This window comes from Hypanus sabinus, chromosome 12, assembly GCF_030144855.1.
Source record: "Hypanus sabinus isolate sHypSab1 chromosome 12, sHypSab1.hap1, whole genome shotgun sequence".
NCBI classification, from domain to species: domain Eukaryota; kingdom Metazoa; phylum Chordata; class Chondrichthyes; order Myliobatiformes; family Dasyatidae; genus Hypanus; species Hypanus sabinus.
Window position 1 is genome coordinate 88,639,947 of NC_082717.1, and position 18,161 is coordinate 88,658,107.

Genomic DNA, 18,161 nt, shown 5'->3' on the forward strand with positions numbered 1-18,161 from the left:
AAAGAGCACCAAATTTCTTGGTGTTCACCTGACGGAGAATCTCACCTGGTCCCTCAACACCAGCTCCATAGCAAAGAAAGCCTAGCAGCGTCTCTACTTTCTGCGAAGGCTGAGGAAAGTCCATCTCCCACCCCCCCCATCCTCATCACATTCTACAGCAGTTGTATTGAGAGCACCCTGAGCAGCTGCATCACTGCCTGGTTCGGAAATTGCACCATCTCAGATCGCAAGACCCTGCAGCAGATAGTGAGGTCAGCTGAGAAGATCATCGAGGTCTCTCTTCCCACCATTACGGACATTTACGCTACACGCTGCATCTGCAAAGGAAACAGCATTATGAAGGACCCCATGCACCCCTCATACAATCTCTTCTCCCTCCTGCTGTCTGGGAAAAGGCTCTGAAGCATTCGGGCTCTCACGGCCAGACTATGTAACAGTTTCTTCCCCCAAGCTATCAGACTCCTCAATACCCGAAGCCTGAACTGACACCTTGCCCTATTGTCCTGTTTATTATTTATTGTAATGCCTGCACTGTTTTTGTGCACTTTATGTAGTCCTGTGTAGGTCTGTAGTCTAGTTGTTGTCTCATTTTTACTATGTACTGTACCAGCAGTTATGGTCGAAATGACAATAAAAGTGACTTGACTTAACTTGAACATTAGTTCTTTTTATATCATTTTGTATAATTGTTGAATATTGGCACTTTTTGCTGCATATAGCCCCAACACACCACAGCAATTTCCTAATTTGTGTATATTTATAGAGGGAATAAAATTGATCCCTGATCAGTTCCATTGGTCCTTTCTTACACAATAAGACCCCACTTCCTACTCTCCCATCCAATTCACTGGGAACCTGGTTCATGCCAATTCCCATGTGCCCTTCACACTCACTGGAATCCAGATTCCCACTCAACATCTTAAGTAGTTAAAATTCTGTTGGGGTCTTTACGTAAATCATATCTAACAGCCCAAAACTTCTGCTTGATCAGAGTTTCCAAGTCCTGAGGGTGCTGGATTAAAGGAGTTCAGTATTCCCTCGTGTATACAAGTGACAGGAAAGGTAGGTTAAAATTTAGAAAGATGATAGCTAACTTCTCTGGAAAATCAGAGCACAGACACAAAAACTGAAGAAGTAGATGCTGTAAATACAAAACAACACACGGAACACTGGAGGAACTTGGCAGGTCAGGCAGCCTCCAAGGAAAAGAGTAAACAGTTGACAATTTGTGCCGACACCCTTCCTCAGGACTGAGAAGGAAGGGGGAAGATGTTAAAGTGAAGAGGAAGGAGGCTAGCTGGAAGGTGATAGGTGAAGCCAGGTGACTGGGAAAGGTCAAGGACTGGAGAAGAAAGACTCTGATAAAGGAGGTGACTGGATAATAGGAGAAAGGGAAATTGGAGGGGACCCGGGGGAAGTGATAGGCAGGTTGGAAGAGATGAAAGGTCAAGGAATAGAGGAGGCGGGGGGGAATTGTTCACCAGAAGGTGAGCAGGCACAAAAGGTTGGATGAACTTATCAGGTCAGGCAGCATATATGGAGAGAAATAAACAGATCAAGATCTGTTTTCAGATTGAGACCTTTCATCAGCACTGGAAGTGAACGGGGGACGAACCAAGGACAAGAAGATGGGGGAGGGGGAATGAAATAAGAAGCTGGAAGGTGATAGGTGGGAAAGGTAAATAGCTGAAGAAGGAGGAATCTGATAGGAGGGGAGTGAGGGCCATGGGAGAAAGAGGAGGAGGAGCGCCAGAGGGAGGTGATTGCCGGGTGAGTAAAAGAGAAGGGGCAAGAGGGGATTCAGCATGGAGATGGACAAAGAGAGATGGGTGAGGGATGGAGAAATTACTGAGAGTTAGAAAAATCAATGTTAATTGGTTAAAAATAGAGAGAAGTGTGCTCTTTATTCTAGCTAAAGTCCCCAGCAAGGACATTCACAGTCGGGAGGAAATTGACACCAGGCAAGAATAGTGTCCCCTGCAGCATTTTTGGATTGAGCACTACCAGAAACTTAAAAGGAGAAATATCACACACATCCTCACCAATTATCAACTGTGGCTGAGTTATTGAGACTTCAGTCCTCACCGGGTCAACATATTGAGGGTTAAAGTCTCTGGCTCTAAAGACAGGAGCAGAACTTTGCTCTTTGTTCACAGGCTGCAGTCGTCACTGGCATTTTTTACCCAGCCTTATTTGCACTAAACAGTGGAGGCAATTAAACTTCAATTGCACTGGCGTGTGTGGTACGGGTTGCAAATGTCCTCCCCTGAAGGAGCAAAATGATTGAAAGGCTACCGATCAAGACAGACCAGCATATTTCTTTAGTTTTATATTTTGTTTAATTAGGTAGGATTCCTTTGTTACCATGGTGGGATTTGCACATGTATTCCAGATCAGAGCTGGCAGCTTATCTGGTATACATTCTCTTTTCAGCATCGAGGATGTTAAACTGAGATCCCATTGCCCTCCCACAGAGGGAGCCCTTGGAAATGTGACATCTTAACTCTTTCCTGTTTCTTAGTCAATACTTCCCTCTCAGCCAACATCACAGGAAGAACTTATTGGTCATTACCATCTGTGGCATCTTGTGTGTCTAAAGTTAACAACTGTTTCACATGTTACAACAATGGCTTCCTATCAGAAGTCCTTAAGCAAAGCAGGTAGAAATGTGTTGATACAACCAAAGACACCAGAAAACAGAAGAGCTACTCCAAAAATGCAAGATTAACAGCAGGAAAACATAATCTATTAGTGGCAATGAGAGATATTAATTTACATTGGTACTTGTTAAAATACAGGCATAATGCAGCAGAATATTCTATGAACTTCACTTTTCAATATGTCGGCACAAATTCTAACCCCTGATGTATCGTTACTGATGGTCAGCTGGTGCGCCTTGATCCCAATTGTACTTTTCAGGTCAAAAGCCAAGTCTCAGCCCATGTAAATCTCACTTTGCAGAGTTGCTTATTGCAGAGAGATGTGTTTCCATGGTAACTCCCCGCACCACTCCTGCATTCGTCTGCGCGTCTGTGGCAGAAAGACATTAAGACAATCATCAGATGTTCCAACTTAACGAAATGGAAGGAGAGAAGTGACCCTTGCACTTATCAGGGTGAAAGGCAATTGCCGCTTGTGTCAGCGAAAAGCTGGAGGTTTCAGCTCGCCTCACCTCAATCGGCAGGTCCTATTGCACTAATGAATTTTTAAACCTTTTTGATAATCTCATCATGGTGACACAGAGAAGGATTAGAATAAAACTGGATCTGTGATTAGACGCACTCAGCAAATGCTGTCTGCAACCAAAAGCACACGTACTATGGTGTGGCTTGGATTTTAAACTTTTAGAAAATGGATATTGTTCATAGAACGGTTCTTGTTGCTTTAAGCCTGCTCCCCTATGAGTACGATGTTAGGTGGCGGACTGGTTTCAGTTTTGTCAAAATATTCAGCAAGTCACTGCAAAGAGCAGTTGTGCTCGCAGGGATTCAGGCAGAACCTCACCAACCCACCACAGCCTTTTATAAACATAACCCTGCTCTGGGTTATGTTTATAACATAACAAAACTCTGGTTTTAACCTGTGAAAACTTAAGTGTTTTGGATCTCAGCACATACATTTCATAGGATTGTTGGGTTAAGCAGTAAAGTTGTTAATTTCCTTGTAGTTTAACTTCCCTATGCTTGCTTGTATTTTTATGTAATCACCTACACACATGTAATCGCTCAATGAATTTTCTGGTAATTACCGTACAGTTGCTTCTGTATTTTTCTAAAAGCTTTTTCGTTTTCTGTAGCAAGTGTCACAACATTGGAACCTGGCTATTTTGTAGGGTTAGTTGTCATCAATGGAATTTGTGTTATTTCTAGTTGGAGTATGAGACAACCACAACTGCTTTCTCCTTTGTTTTTTTTTGTTCTTGTAAGATTTAATTAAGCAGATGTCAAATAAGTTTTATGCCTCATTCTTAGCCTCTGAAGAAGCTTTGGATCACAAAAGCATCAGGATCAAACAGGGTGGAAGCCCAGCCAACATTTCCCATAAATACCTTCCCTTCCACTGCTTATCCAAATTAGTTTCTCAAAGCCATGATGACGACAGCCCCACCACCCAATCCTCACTCCCCTGTACACACACACTTTAAGGCCATGGATTTAGCCCACATTATTGTCTTTCTTCAAACCTTCTGTATTACCATTGCCAGAACTTGGAACAAGTGCTCCTCAGGCAATGAATTTTTAACTTTGTCCAGGTCATGGTTTATCAAGCTTATTAAAGATCTTTGCCCCCTCCCTTTGGTTTCACATAACTCATGCCTTCAACCATTCTAAAGAACTTTCCCATGGTTTTTTACTTCCTCCCAGAATGAAACACAGTTTTTCTGTTCCGTAAGAATTAAATTTTTATTTAGTTTCAATTTCCTTAGTATTTTTGTGGCTTTGTGTCATAAAACTCCAGATCCTGTGTATGTCATTAGGTTATCTGTTTGTACAGTTTGTGTTGTCTTTCTCATGCTGTCCAAGCACCCTAAAGGTTTGTGCACGTATACCGGTGTGTCTGCGTCTTAAAGGTTTGTGCACATATACCGGTGTGTCTGCGTCCTAAAGGTTTGTGCAAGTATACTGGTGTGTCTGCGTCCTAAAGGTTTGTGCACGTATACTGGTGTGTCTGCGTCTTTGCACACCCTTCAGAGTTTTATCTTTCCGGTTAGGTTGCCTCTTCCTGCTCCTCCTACCATAACGATAGTTTAGAGTCCCCTGGGTTAAATTTCACGTCCCACATGTCCACCTGCTTCACAAGCCAGTTCCAAGTACATTTATTATCAAAGTACGTATGCAGTATACAACCCATGAGATTTGTCTTCCCACCGACAGCCATGAAACAGAGAAATGTTGAAGAAAACTCGCAAAAAAAAAGAACAAATCACATGTGGTATAAAACGAGTGTGAACACAGAGTATAAAGCATCAATGCATTAAGTAATTGAAACAGCCTAGAAATGCTCAATTTAGTTCATAGAAACACAGGACACATTGCAGGCTCTTCGGCACTACGATGTTGTGCCGATCGTGACCAGTTCAATTTAAGCTCTGCGTCATTCGTTGACTGCATGCTGCAGAGCCAGTCCACCCTAATCAAAATCGTACAAAACAGCAATAAAACCAGTAGTAACCAGAAATCAGAAATGCATCATAACATGAACCATAGAGCCCAATCCATAACCCATGTCAATTAAACCTTGCCCAAGACAGAGGGGCCTCGGGGTTAACGTCCATAGACCCCTCAAAGATGCCTCCCAAGTTGACAGGCTTGTTAAGAGGGCATATGCTGTGATGGCCTTTAGTTATCGGGGATTGAGTTCAAGAGCCATGAGTTTACAGCTCTATAAAACTGATTGGACCAAAATCCGAATATTGTGTTTCAGTTCTGGTCGCCCCATTGTAGAAAGGATGTGGAAAATTTAAAGAGGTTGCAGAGGAAATTTACCAGGATGCTGCCTGGATTAGAGAGCATGTCTTATAAGATAAGGTGAGTGAGCTGGGGCTTTTCTCTTGAGAGGTGACTTGACAGAGTCAAGATGATAAAAGGTAGAGATGGAGTGGATAGTCAGAGACTTTTTCACAGGCTGGATATAACTAATACAAAGGGGACATAACTTTGAGGTGATGGGAGAAAAATACAGGGGAGATGTCAGAGGTAAGTTTTTTTTTCCATACAGAGAATGGTGGGTATGTGGTATGTCCTGCCAGGGGTGGTGGTAAGGGCAGATACATTAGGGGCATTTAAGAATCTCTTAGATAGGTGCATAGGAACATGGAGGGTTATGTAGGAGAAGGGTCAGATTGATCTTAGAGTAGATTGAAAGGTTAGCACAATATCTTGGGCCAAAGGGCCTGTACAAAGCTGTAGTGTCCTGTGTTCTATATAATACAGCACAGGAGCAGACCCCTGAGTTCACAGTGTCTGTGCCAATCACGATTCCTAATTAATCCAAATCTCTTGCTGTGTATGCAGGGCACTTAGCATTATCAGTGATCCCTCCCATCCATTCAACAATTTACTGTGGGAAGGAGACTACCTACCCTAAAAATACCCCTCATAAGTTAATAAACTCTGTCACGTCATCTCTCCTTCTCCAATGCTTTATATCGATTTAGAACACTGGCTCCCAAAGTAGGTGACATCACCAGGGCTCTGGGTGTTTCTAAGGGGACAATAAAGATAAAGGGAGCTTTGGGGTGTGCTTAGTAGCAAGGGGATTACAGGCTTAAATTTTTGAAATTAATTAATTATTATAAGCACTTGATTCTCAGTGCCTCATAATTGCTTACAATGATCACGCAATCAACTCATCTCTTGCTAACCCACCAATCTCTTAGATTTCGCTCAAAGCACGTTATAGTTGTTGTAAAGCAATGTGACACTTCTGTGTTTTGCAATCGGGAAGAAAGAATTCATGTCATGTCCGGGTCCGGCCCATGTAATATTTACGTTCACTTCAGCAGTACGGTGTTAGCTAGTACAATTCCCATACTCTAATCATGTTGCAGCACAATTCCTATGAATTAGGTCATTGTGATCAATGGGATAAAGTTCAGAACCTGCCCTTTTGAATGATCTTCAACTCCTTTGAAAAGCCCACAGCCCAACTGAGATATTGTTGCCCCACTTTATGTACCTTCAGCAGAGAGTCAAGTTTTGTCCAAGCTATTATGATGTCATAACTTTCCCCTTTATTGATCGCAGTGCTTGAGGTTGGATTGAAACAACAGATGATTGACCGTGGTTGTTAATCCATAATGAAAATGGTATGTAAAATCAGATACCTATCAGATAATATGTAAAAGAAGTGTAGACAGTACAGTGTGGAGTATCTGAAACATGGATTTATACCAGCACCAAGCAACTAACAACAACCAATGTGTCTTTTGTGTAGAAGTTTTTTCTGCAAATGAGGTGATGAAACCAACCAGATTTCCTAAACATTTGAAGAGAATACAATCTGATAAAGCAAACAAGAACTTGGCTTATTATCAGTCACTTTGTGAAAACTTTCAGAATCTGAAAAAACTTCAAAGCATATTTGCCACCACTTCACCACCGAACAGTGATAGTTGTGTGCGTCATACAATATTTCAATTGCTCATTGCTGAATCTGGAAAGTCCCAGACAATTGGAGAAGTACTGACTCTGCCAGCAGTAAGGGAGGTTCTTGGGTACAGTTTTGCTCAAGTCATCAGACCAGATAATTAAAGCAATTCCACTCAGTGATAACTCTGTTCAAAGACGAATAGATGAAATGTCTGAGAATGTGGAAGACCCTTTCTGCACCATACTTAGGGCAACAGAATTTGTTTTACAATTGGATGAGTCAACTTTGCTAGGCAATGAACCTTTGCTTCTTGTTTATGCTTACTTCATAAAAGATGAATGAATGGTTCAAAAATTGTTACTTGTAAGGGACTAGAAACAGATATAAAGGGGGAGTCAACATCTCGAGTTTTGAGCAATTTTTCAAAGAGAAGGACATTCTGCTCACCAACATTCTTGCTTGTGCTACAGATGGGGCATCATCAATGACAGGACACCCCTGTGGGGTTATTACTTCGTGGGAAAAACCTGAATCTAAAACATTTACAGACACAAGAAAGTCTGCAGATTCTGGAAATCCAAAGCAACACACACAAAATGCAGGAGGAACTCAGCAGGCCAGGTAGCATCTATGGAAAAGAGTAGACAGTTGACATTTCAGGCTGAGGCTCTTCTTCAGGAATCAAATATTTATCATTTACTGTGCAACTCACAGAGCATCTTTCACAAAAAACCTATTGTCATCAGCCGCACAAATAGTTAAAATCAAGGTCCATGCTCTCAATTCTCGACTACTTTGAGAGCTTCGCAAAAAGAATGGTAAACAGTTTGAACACTCGCTGTTGCTCACAGAAGTCAGATGGTTATCAAAAGGATAACCATGAGATACTTCAACACACCTTTTGAAACTATGATAAAATTCTTTGAAGACTTGAAAGCTTCATTCAGTAATCAACTCAAGTATGCTAGGCATGACATTGCTTATTTTATAGAACTATTACTTTTAATAAAATTAATCTTCAGTTGCAAGGAAATGATGTGAATCCTATCAAAGTCAAATCAGTCGTCTCCACATTTCTGTCCAAGTTAACCCTATTTAGGTACAACATTGGTCATCGTGTCCTTTTCCATTTCCGAGCCTCTCTGAGTCGGAAACGAAACAAAGAATACCAAATAATGATCTTCAAGTGTACTGTGCCCACCTGGGTGAGCTGCATAAAGACAAGACAGACAGATTTCAGGGTCAGACCCCACTTGGAGTACTGTGTTCAGTTCTGGTCACCTCACTACAGGAAGGATGTGGATACCATAGAAAGGGTGCAAAGGAGATTTACAAGGATGTTGCCTGGATTGGGGAGCATATCTTACGAAAACAGGTTGAGTGAACCCAGCCTTTTCTCCTTGGAGCGACGGAGGATGAGTGGTGACCTGATAGAGGTGTATAAGATGATGAGAGGCATTGACCATGTGGATAGTCAGAGGCTTTTTCTCAGGGCTGAAATGGCCAACAGGAAGGGGCATAGTTTTAAGGTGCTTGGAAGTAGGTACAAGGGGGATGTCAGAGGTAAGTTTTTCACACAGAGAGTGGTGAGTGCGTGGAACCCACTACCAGTGGAGGTGGTAGAGGCGGATACAATAGGGTCTTTTAAGAGACTCTTAGGTAGATACAGAGAGGTCCAGGTCCCAGTGGGGTCAAGCCCAGATTCAGCTGGATTGCACAGACTACCTTTGTTAGCTCTGGAAAGTTAGAGCAGAGCATCAGTGCTCAGGAATGCTCTGGCTTGATTCCCTGCTCGGGAAGAGCTATGGGGGGGGGGGGGGGGAGTGGTATTGTTTTCATCAAGCGGGTTTGTAAATGCAAATCAGATTAACCAGACTCGGTATGTCATGAAGGTCACAGTGGTGACACTGCTGGTTGAATAGCCCTGCTTACAGACAACATAGGAAGCCTTCAGCACCATACAGGCCCTTCGGGCTACGATGCTGTGTCAAACTTTATGAATTACCTAGGGTCACCACAGCCCTCTATTTCTGTAAGCTTCATGTACTTATCCAGGAGTCTCTTGAAAGACCCCATTGTATCTGCCTCCACCACCGTCGCCAGCAGCCCATTACCATGAACTCACCACTCTCTGCATAAAAAACTTACCCCTGACATCTCCTCTGTACCTACTTCCAAGCACCTTAAAACTGTGCCCTCTCATGCTAACCATTTCAGCCCTGGGAACAAGCCTCTGACTATCCACACGATCAATGCCTCTCATCATCTTAAACACCTCTATCAGGTCACCTCTCATCCTCCATCGCTCCAAGGAGAAAATGCTGAGTTTACTCAACCTATTCTCATAAGGCAACATCCTTGTAAATCTCCTCTGCACCCTTTCCATAGTTCCCACATACTTCCTGTAGTGAGGCAACCAGAACTGAGCACAATACTCCAAGTGGGGTCTGACCAGGGTCCTATATAGCTGTAACATTACCTCTCAGCTCTTAAACTCAGTCCCACGGTAGATGAAGGCCAATGCACCATATGCCTTTTTTAACCACAGAGTCAACCTGCGTAGCAGCTTTGAGTGTCCTATGGCCTCGAACACCAAGATCCTTCTGATCCTCCACACTGCCAAGAATGTGACCATTAATACTATATTCTGCTATCATACTTAACCTACCAAAATGAACCACCTCACACTTATCTGGGTTGAACTCCATCTGCCACTTCTCGGCCCAGTCTTGCATCCTATTGATGTCCTGCTGTAACCTCTGACAGCTCTTCACGGAACCCCCAACCTTTGTGTCATCAGAAAATTTACTAACCACTCTCCACTTCCTCATCTAGGTCATTTATAAAAATCACGAAGAGAAGGGATCCCAGAACAGATTCCTGGGGCACATAAGTGGTCACCAACCTCCATGCAGAAAATGACCCATCTACAACCAAGCAGGTTCTGGATCCACAAAGCACTGTCCACTTGGATCCCATGCCTCCTTACTTTCTCAATAAGCCTTGCATGGGGTACTTTATCAAATGCCTTGCTGAAATCTATATACATTACATCTATTTGCTCTACCTTCATCAACATGTTTAGTCACATCCTCAAAAAATTCAATCAGGCTCATAAGGCACGACCTGCTTTTGACAAAGCCATGCTGACTATTCCTAATCATATTATGTATCTCCAACTGTTCATAAATCCTGCCTCTCAGGATCTTTTCCATCAATTCACAAATCACTGAAATAAGACACACTGGTCTATAATTTACTGGGCTATCTCTACTCCCTACCTTGAATAAGGGAATAACATCTGCAACCATCAAATCCTCTGGAACCTCTCCCACCCCCATTGATGATGCAAAGATCATTGCCAGTGGCTCAGCAATCTCCTCCCTCGCCTTCCACAGTAGCCTGGGGTATATCTCATCCAGTCCTGGTGACTTATCCAACTTGATGCTTTCCAGAAGCTCCAGCACATCCTCTTTCTTAATGTCTATCTGCTCAAGTTTTTCAATCTGCTGTAAGTCATCCCTACAATCGCCAAGATTCTTTTCCATAGTGAAGACTGAAGCAAAATATTCATTAAGTACCTCTGCTATCTCCTCCAGTTCCATATACACTTTTCCACTGTCACACTTGATTGGTCCTATTCTCTCATGTCTTATTCTCTTGCTTTTCACTTACTTGTAGAGTGCCTTGGGGTTTTCCTTAATCCTGTCCGCCAAGGCCTTCTCATGGCCCCTTCTGGCTCTCCTAATTTCATTCTTCAGCTCCTTCTTGCAAGCCTTATAATCTTCTAGATCTCTATCATTGCCTAGTTTTTTGAACCTTTTGTAAGCTTTTCTTTTCTTCTTGACTAGATTTACAACAGCCTTTGTACACCACGGTTCCTGTACTCTACCATCCTTTCCCTGTCTCATTGGAACATACCGATGCAGAACCCCAAGCAAATATCCCCTGAACATTTGCCACATTTCTGCTGTACATTTCCCTGAGGAAATCTGTTCCCAATTTATGCTTCCAAGTTCCTGCCTGATAGCTTTATATTTCCCCTTACTCCAATTAAACGCTTTCCTAACTTGCCTGTTCCTATCCCTCTCCAATGCTATGGTAAAGGGAATAGAATTGTGATGACCATCTCCAAAATACTCTCCCACTGAGATATCTGACACCCGACCAGGTTCATTTCCCAATACCAAATCAAGTACAGCCTCTCCTCTTGTAGGCTTATCTACATATTGTGTCAAGAAACCTTCCTGAACACATCTAACAAACTCCACCCCAACTCCCTTGCTCTAGGGAGATGCCAATCAATATTTGGGAAGGTAAAATTTCCCACCACAACAACCCTGTTATATCATACTTTTCCAGATCATATCATACTGTCTCCCTATCTGCTCTTCGATGTCCCTGTTACTATTGGGTGGTCTATAAAAAAAACACCCAGTCGAGTCATTGACCCCTTTCTGTTTCTAACTTCCAGCCACACTCAGTAGACAATCTCTCCATGACTTTCTCCTTTTCTGAAGCCGTGACACTATCTCTGATCAGCAGTGCCACACCCCCACCTATTTTGCCTCCATCCCTGTCCTTTCTGAAACATCTAAAGCCTGGCTCTCTATGTAACCATTCCTGCCCCTGAGCCATCCAAATTTCTGTAATGGCAACAACATCATAGCTCCAAGTACTGATCCATGCTCTAAGCTCATCTGCTTTGTTCGTGTTTGTTTGCATTAAAATAGACACATCTCAAACCATCGGTCTGAGTGTATCCCTTCTCTATCAGCTGCCTATCCTCCCTCTCACACTGTCTACAAGCTTTCTCTATTTGTGAGCCAACCGCCCTTTCCTCCGTCTCTTCAGTTCGGTTCCCACCCCCCAGCAATTCTAGTTTAAACTCTCCCTAACAGCCTTAGCAAACCTCCATGCCAGGATATTGGTCCCCCTGGGATTCAAGTGCAACCCGTCCTTTTTGTACAGATCGTGCCTGCCCCAAAAGAGGTCCCAATGATCCAGAAATCTGAATCCCTGCCCCCACTCCAATCCCTCAGCCACACATTTATCCTCCACCTCACTCTGTTCTGTGGCAAGATTACTACCTTTGAAGTCCCGCTTCTCAACTTCCTTCCTAACTCCATGTAGTCTGTTTTCAGGACCTCCTCACTTTTCTCATTGGTACCAATATGTACCATGACCTCTGGCTGTTCTTCCCACTTCAGGATATCATGGACGCGATCAGAAACTTCCCGGACACTGTCACCTGGGAGACAAACTATCATCCGTGTTTCTTTTCTGCATCCACAGAATCGCCTGTCTGACCCCCTAACTGTAAAGTCCCCTATCACTGCTGCCATCCTCTTCCTTTCCCAACCATTCTGAGCCACATGGCCAGACTCTGTGCCAGAGGCACAGCCACTGTTGCTTCCCCCAGGTGGGCTGTCCCCCACCCCCCAAAACTACTCAAACAGGAGTACTTATTGTTCAGGGGGACAGCCACTGGGGTACTCTCCAGTACCTGACTCTTCCCCTTCCCTCTCCTGTTACCCACTTAACTGTCTCCCAAGGCTCCAGTGTGACTACTTGCCTATAGCTCCTCTCTATCATCTCCTCACTCTCCCTGACTAGATGAAAATCTTCGAGCTGCATCTCCAGTTCTCTAACACGGTCCCTAAGGAGCTGCAGCTCGACGTACCTGGTGCAGATGTGGCTGCCTGGGAGGCTGGGAGTCTCCCAAACTTCCCACATCTAACGACCAGTACAAAACACCGGCTTCACAGACATACTTCCTGTTTCTATTCCTCATGGGTAACTTACCTTGCCTTGAACTGTTATTGCTGAAGCCTGAATGAGCAAAGCCCTACCACTCTCCCTAATTACTCCATCGATGACTGCTCCGCTAGTCAGTGTCTCCCTTTTATGCCTGAACCTTCCCTGCTATCTAACTCACGATCGGTGTCCAGTTATAGCCCCTGATAGGCCACGTACAATGGACAAACACTCTCGAAGCTCCCTTTTTAAATAACCGCCGCCAACCTGTGAGAAATCCCTCTTGGTAAAGCTCTATAGACGCCGCTGATAGGCCACATACAAGGTGGGTCAATGCTTATGAAGCATGAAATGTGCCAGAGCCTCTGTCAAAGAGAGAAGCCTAGTACTTGTCATAGACATGAGAGATTCTGCAGATGCTGGAAATCCAAAGCAACACACACAAAACTCAGCAGTTCAGGCAGCATCTACAGTGAGGAATAAAGCACCCCACACTTCCTGCTGAGACCCTTCAGCAGGACTGGAGAGGAAGGAGGCAAAAGCCAGAGTAAGAAGGTGGGGGTAGGGGGAAAGAGTACAAGCTGGCAGCTGATAGGTGAGGGGGAAGGTGTGGGGGGTGTGAGGTGAGAAACTGGGAGGAGTTAGGTGGAAAAGGTAAAAGGACTGAAGAAGAAGGAATCTCACAGGAGAGATCATGGGAGAAAGGGAAGAAGGAAGGGCACCAGAGGACGGTGCTGTCACTAATTCTAATACATTTTCTGTAATGGCGAGTCACCAACAGGGAAGGTACTTACAGGACAGGTTGATCATCATGATGCCCCAGACGATGCTCCACAACCAGCCTACCAGGAGGAAGGGGACAGTGAAGAGCTGCGAGACCCCCACCCAAACATTGAGGCAGAACAGGGCCAACCTCTCATCACTGCTCCTGCTGCCAGTGGGGGTGCCAGGATCGGAACAGCACACAAGTGTGAAGCCAGCCAGGATAGTTCCTGAAAACAACAGACATAGCTCTCAAGGTTGCTGCCTTGGCCTCACTTGCAGAGTCACGAGGAATTCTCCTCAGACAACTATGAAAAGAAAAATCACCCACTTCACATGGTCTGTTCAAACTGATCTCATGTTTTAAAAAATATATACATTTCAAATTACTTGTTCTTACCTCAGAGTGTTGTACCTTAGAAGTTTCTGTCCCCAGCAGTTAATCTGATCAACCGTTCCAGTTAATCCTCCACCATTCTCAGTTTATTCCACCCTCCACTGAACTATTTTAAATGCTTTAAACAAATTTTATAATGCTGTTTTCATTGTAAATACATGATAGTATTTATTTATTCATGCACATTTCATTCCATATCTATATTTTAACCTCCAAGTTTATATTTTATATACTTTATTCTTTATAACTGTTGAAACTTTTCTCTTTGCATGTTGTGCCCTGACCAGCACACCACACCAAATTCCTAAAACATGGAAATATACACTTTATTAGATGCACCTGTACACCTGCTCGTTAATGTAAATATCTAATCAGCCAATCATGTGAGAGCAACTCAATGCATAAAAGCATGCAGACATGGTCAAGAGGTTCATTTGTTGTTCAGACCAAACATCAGAATGGGGAAGGATTATGATCCGAATGACTTTGACCGTGGAATGATTGTTGGTGCCAGACGTGTGGTTTGAGTACGTATCTTAGAAACTGCTGATCCCCGGGGATTTTCATGCACAACAGTCTCTGGAGCTTACAGGGAATTACAGAGACACCCCCTGTACCCAATAAAGCGGGCAGTGAGTGTATATGGCCAATAAGGTTGATCCTTGATTTCACAAAAATGACAAGTTAAAGCCATATAAAAGAACAATTCACACATGCATACTGACTTTTAAAGACTAATAAGGTTTGATAGTTCCATTACAGTATCATGAGATACTGCCACTCTAGCTGCAGAATCCCTGGATAGAGCCTCTGTGGGTAACAATCTCCCCACAATAGTTCCCTGAATGCAATCTCTCAAGATAATAACCACTCTATCTACCTCACAGAAGGAAGCAGAGAGGTGAAATATTATTTAAATTGTGTTTGATAAGGAAATATTAATGTAAAAAATGACTCTCTTGTAGACCTTTAACTGAAAGCAAATACAGGTGTTAGAAGGCAAATGGTATGTTGGTCAATACTGGAAAAGGATCTGAATACAAGAACAAGGATGTCTTACTGCAAGTATGCAGTGCCCTGGTAAGACCACATTTAGTGTACTGTGGGTCTTCTTATCTAAGAAGGGATATACTGGCCTTAGAAGGTGTGCCTTGCTGGTTCTCCAAACTAATTCCTCGGATGACAGGATTGCCACAGGTAGGAGCAATTAGGCCCCAGTCAGCTGGACAGTGCTACACTACCTGTCCTTTGTAGAGAAGTTCTTCTGGACCAACACCTTTGACTACAAGTCTATCAGGCAGTGGTCAGCACAGAACACCCTGCAGACGCTGCAGGATACGGACTCGATGGACACAGTGCAGTGACCCCTGTGCAGATAGTCCCTGAGCAGACTATCCAAACTATCTGGCAGGATAACTCATCACCAGGCCTCACCAACAGGCACCATGAGCTTGCCTGGCTGGGGGTGAGGGGGTCCTGCCAGTCACATCCTTCCTGCATGCCCGGAGCATCGTCCCCATTGCCCGCTGCCCGTGGGATGGCTGTAGTAGGGAAGTGACAGTAGCTCACCTCTTCACGGACTGTGGGTGTGTAAAGAGGGTCTGAAGAAAGATGCGAGGGCCTATGTCGCGGTTCATCCCGGAGCATCAGTGTGACGGGGGACTCTCTGATCTACGGCCGTTCCCAGAGACACACACGGAGACTAACATTGTGCTAACATGTCAGATCATCAACTCAGTGAAAGTCGCTCTGTGGTCTGCCAGCACGTCGAGATGTCTGTGGAGGAACGCTGCCAACTGGCACACTGCAGGCTGCAGGAGCTCATGCTGAGAAATGCTCTGGAACCTGGTGCAGCCACTGCAAGGGCTGGAGGAAGGATCACAGTGTCGGGTTCTTCCGCTACTAGACATAGGTTCCGGGATGGTGAGCCCCTCCATTATCGCAGTCGTGCAGCACCCCGGGGGTGCCAGCAGGGCTATTGACGTGTAGGAATGTAATAGGACGGAACTGGGAGTATTGACTATGAATGTAAAGAGTGACAATGACAAAGAGTGAAAAGTTCATCCTTGAAAAATATTTTTTTTATTATGAATAAACTTCATTTTGATAAAAAAAATTAGGTCAACAGGGAAAATGTTCTCCAGTGCTTGAAAGAACAAGAGGGGATCTTATTAAAACAAAATTCTGACGAAGCTAAACAGAGTGGATGTGGGAAAGGTGTATCCTATGGAAACAGGGAGGTCAGGTTTAGCATAAGGTGTCACAGTCTCAGATAACAAGTCTAGATATTTAACAATGAATGAGGAGAAGTTTTCTTCCCTCCTCTAAAACATGAGGCAGTTGCTAAAGGAATTTAAGGAGAAAGATAGGTTCCCAAATGCAAAAGGAATTACAATTGGAGAGAGCGTGAGGATAAGGTGCTGGGAGAGGACCAGCTGTCATTGTGTTTAATGGTACGACAAGACTTGAAGGACTGAATGGCCTAGTCCCATTCCTATTTTCTATGTTGAAGGAACATTGCAGCTGAAAGAACAGCTGTGGAGCTCAGAAAATACTGCCATGCTCTTTGACCACTCTTCCTTGGCTCCGAGAGCCAGTCTCCATGTTTGCTCAGACTGTTTGAAAGTAGCATCAGTTCATATCCACATCAAACACAAACACCATCCCAATTAATGCATTGGTTGGTTGGGGCTGGAAAGGAATCAGAAAGGTAGAAGACCTTTGAGATATGTAGAATTGTCACTGGAACTTCACAACAACTCTGTTGGTTTTGCTACTCCGATAGAACATTCTCCAATGACAATGTTTTCATTTTCTTTTACCAATGCCTGCTGTATCTAGTAGTTCATGATCTTAATCCCTCTTGTAGAGGACCAACAACTTTTAATTTGATTCAAATGTGATTCAAATGAATCAAAAATATAAATGCATTTTCCACAGAAAATAAATACATCTTCCATCTGGATAGCGTCCAACCCAACAGCATGAATATTGATTTCTCTAACTTCCAATAAGTTCTCCCCCCCCCCCTTTCCATTCCCCACTCAGGCTAACCTCATACCTTTCTCTTCCCCTTCTCCTGGTGCCCCCCTTCCCTTTCTTCCATTATCTACTCTCCTTTCCTATCAGATTCCTTCTTCTTCAGCTCTTTACCTCTTCTACCTATCATCTCCCAGATTCTTACTTCATCCTCTCTGCCCCATCCACCCACCTTCCCACCACCTGGTCTCACCTGTCACCTTCAAGCTTGTACTCCCCTCCTCCCCCACACCCCCGCCCCCACCTTCTAATTCTGGCTTCTGCCCAATTCCTTTCCAATCCTGATGAGGGGTCTCAGCCCAAAAGTCAAATCTTTATTCCTCTTCATCGATGCTGCCTGCCTGTTGAGTTGCACCAATGCTTGGTGTATGTGGCTCTGATTTTCCACAGTGGTTAACTGTCATCTTCCTGAATTATAAACCACCTTTCTTGTCACTCATATACACTAGGGAATACTGAACTACTTTAATCCAGCACCCTCAGGACGGTGCTAATTTTGGGCAAGCAGAATTTTGGGACAGTTGGATATGATATATAGATAGCTCAGCAGAATTTTAATTATCTAAGACAAACAATATAATAATAAAATTTCTGGTGAGCTAAGTAAATTTAAAAGGAGCACAGGAACTGGGGCCCCAGTGAGTGGGGGATCTGGGTCCCAATGAGTGGGAAGGGCACATGGGAACTGGCATCCTGGTTATCAGTATTAACCAGGTTCCAGTGAATGAGATGGGAGATTAGATAGTGGGGTCTCATTGAGTAAGAAAGGACCGATGGAACTGATCAGGGGTTAAGGATCAAGGAATATTTGTCATTTACAGTTATATATATTAGGAAATTGTTGTGGTGTGTTGGCAGGACATGCAGCAATAAAAAAAACATTTAACTGTTATACTAAATAAGGAATTAAATCAAAAGTACTGATGCCTGGGCAAATGCAAGGACACGGTAAACATTACCCAGTGAGACAGATATTAAAACACAGTGTTTCCTAAATCGCTAGTCATTAGTTAGTTCAGCTGTTAGAGGCGAGTTATGACTGGATGAAGTACTAAGGGTAGGTGGAATGACAGGAGGGGTGGGGATTTGTGATTACATGTTAGAAAAAGAAATG

The 18,161-nt window shown here is 43.7% G+C and overlaps 1 protein-coding gene across 1 annotated transcript in view; it reads right to left on the reverse strand.

Annotated features, from left to right (window-relative positions):
- Positions 1-2,360: 2,360 nt before the first annotated feature.
- Positions 2,361-18,161, reverse strand: part of LOC132402407 (protein stum homolog) — a 37,011-nt gene continuing 21,210 nt past the window's right edge. The window contains exons 4-5 of the mRNA XM_059985264.1: positions 13,644-13,841; positions 2,361-3,030 (exon numbers count right to left, since the gene is read on the reverse strand). Coding sequence (XP_059841247.1) covers positions 2,951-3,030; positions 13,644-13,841 — 278 coding nt within the window. The 3' untranslated portion in view covers positions 2,361-2,950. The remainder of the gene's footprint in view (positions 3,031-13,643; positions 13,842-18,161) is intronic.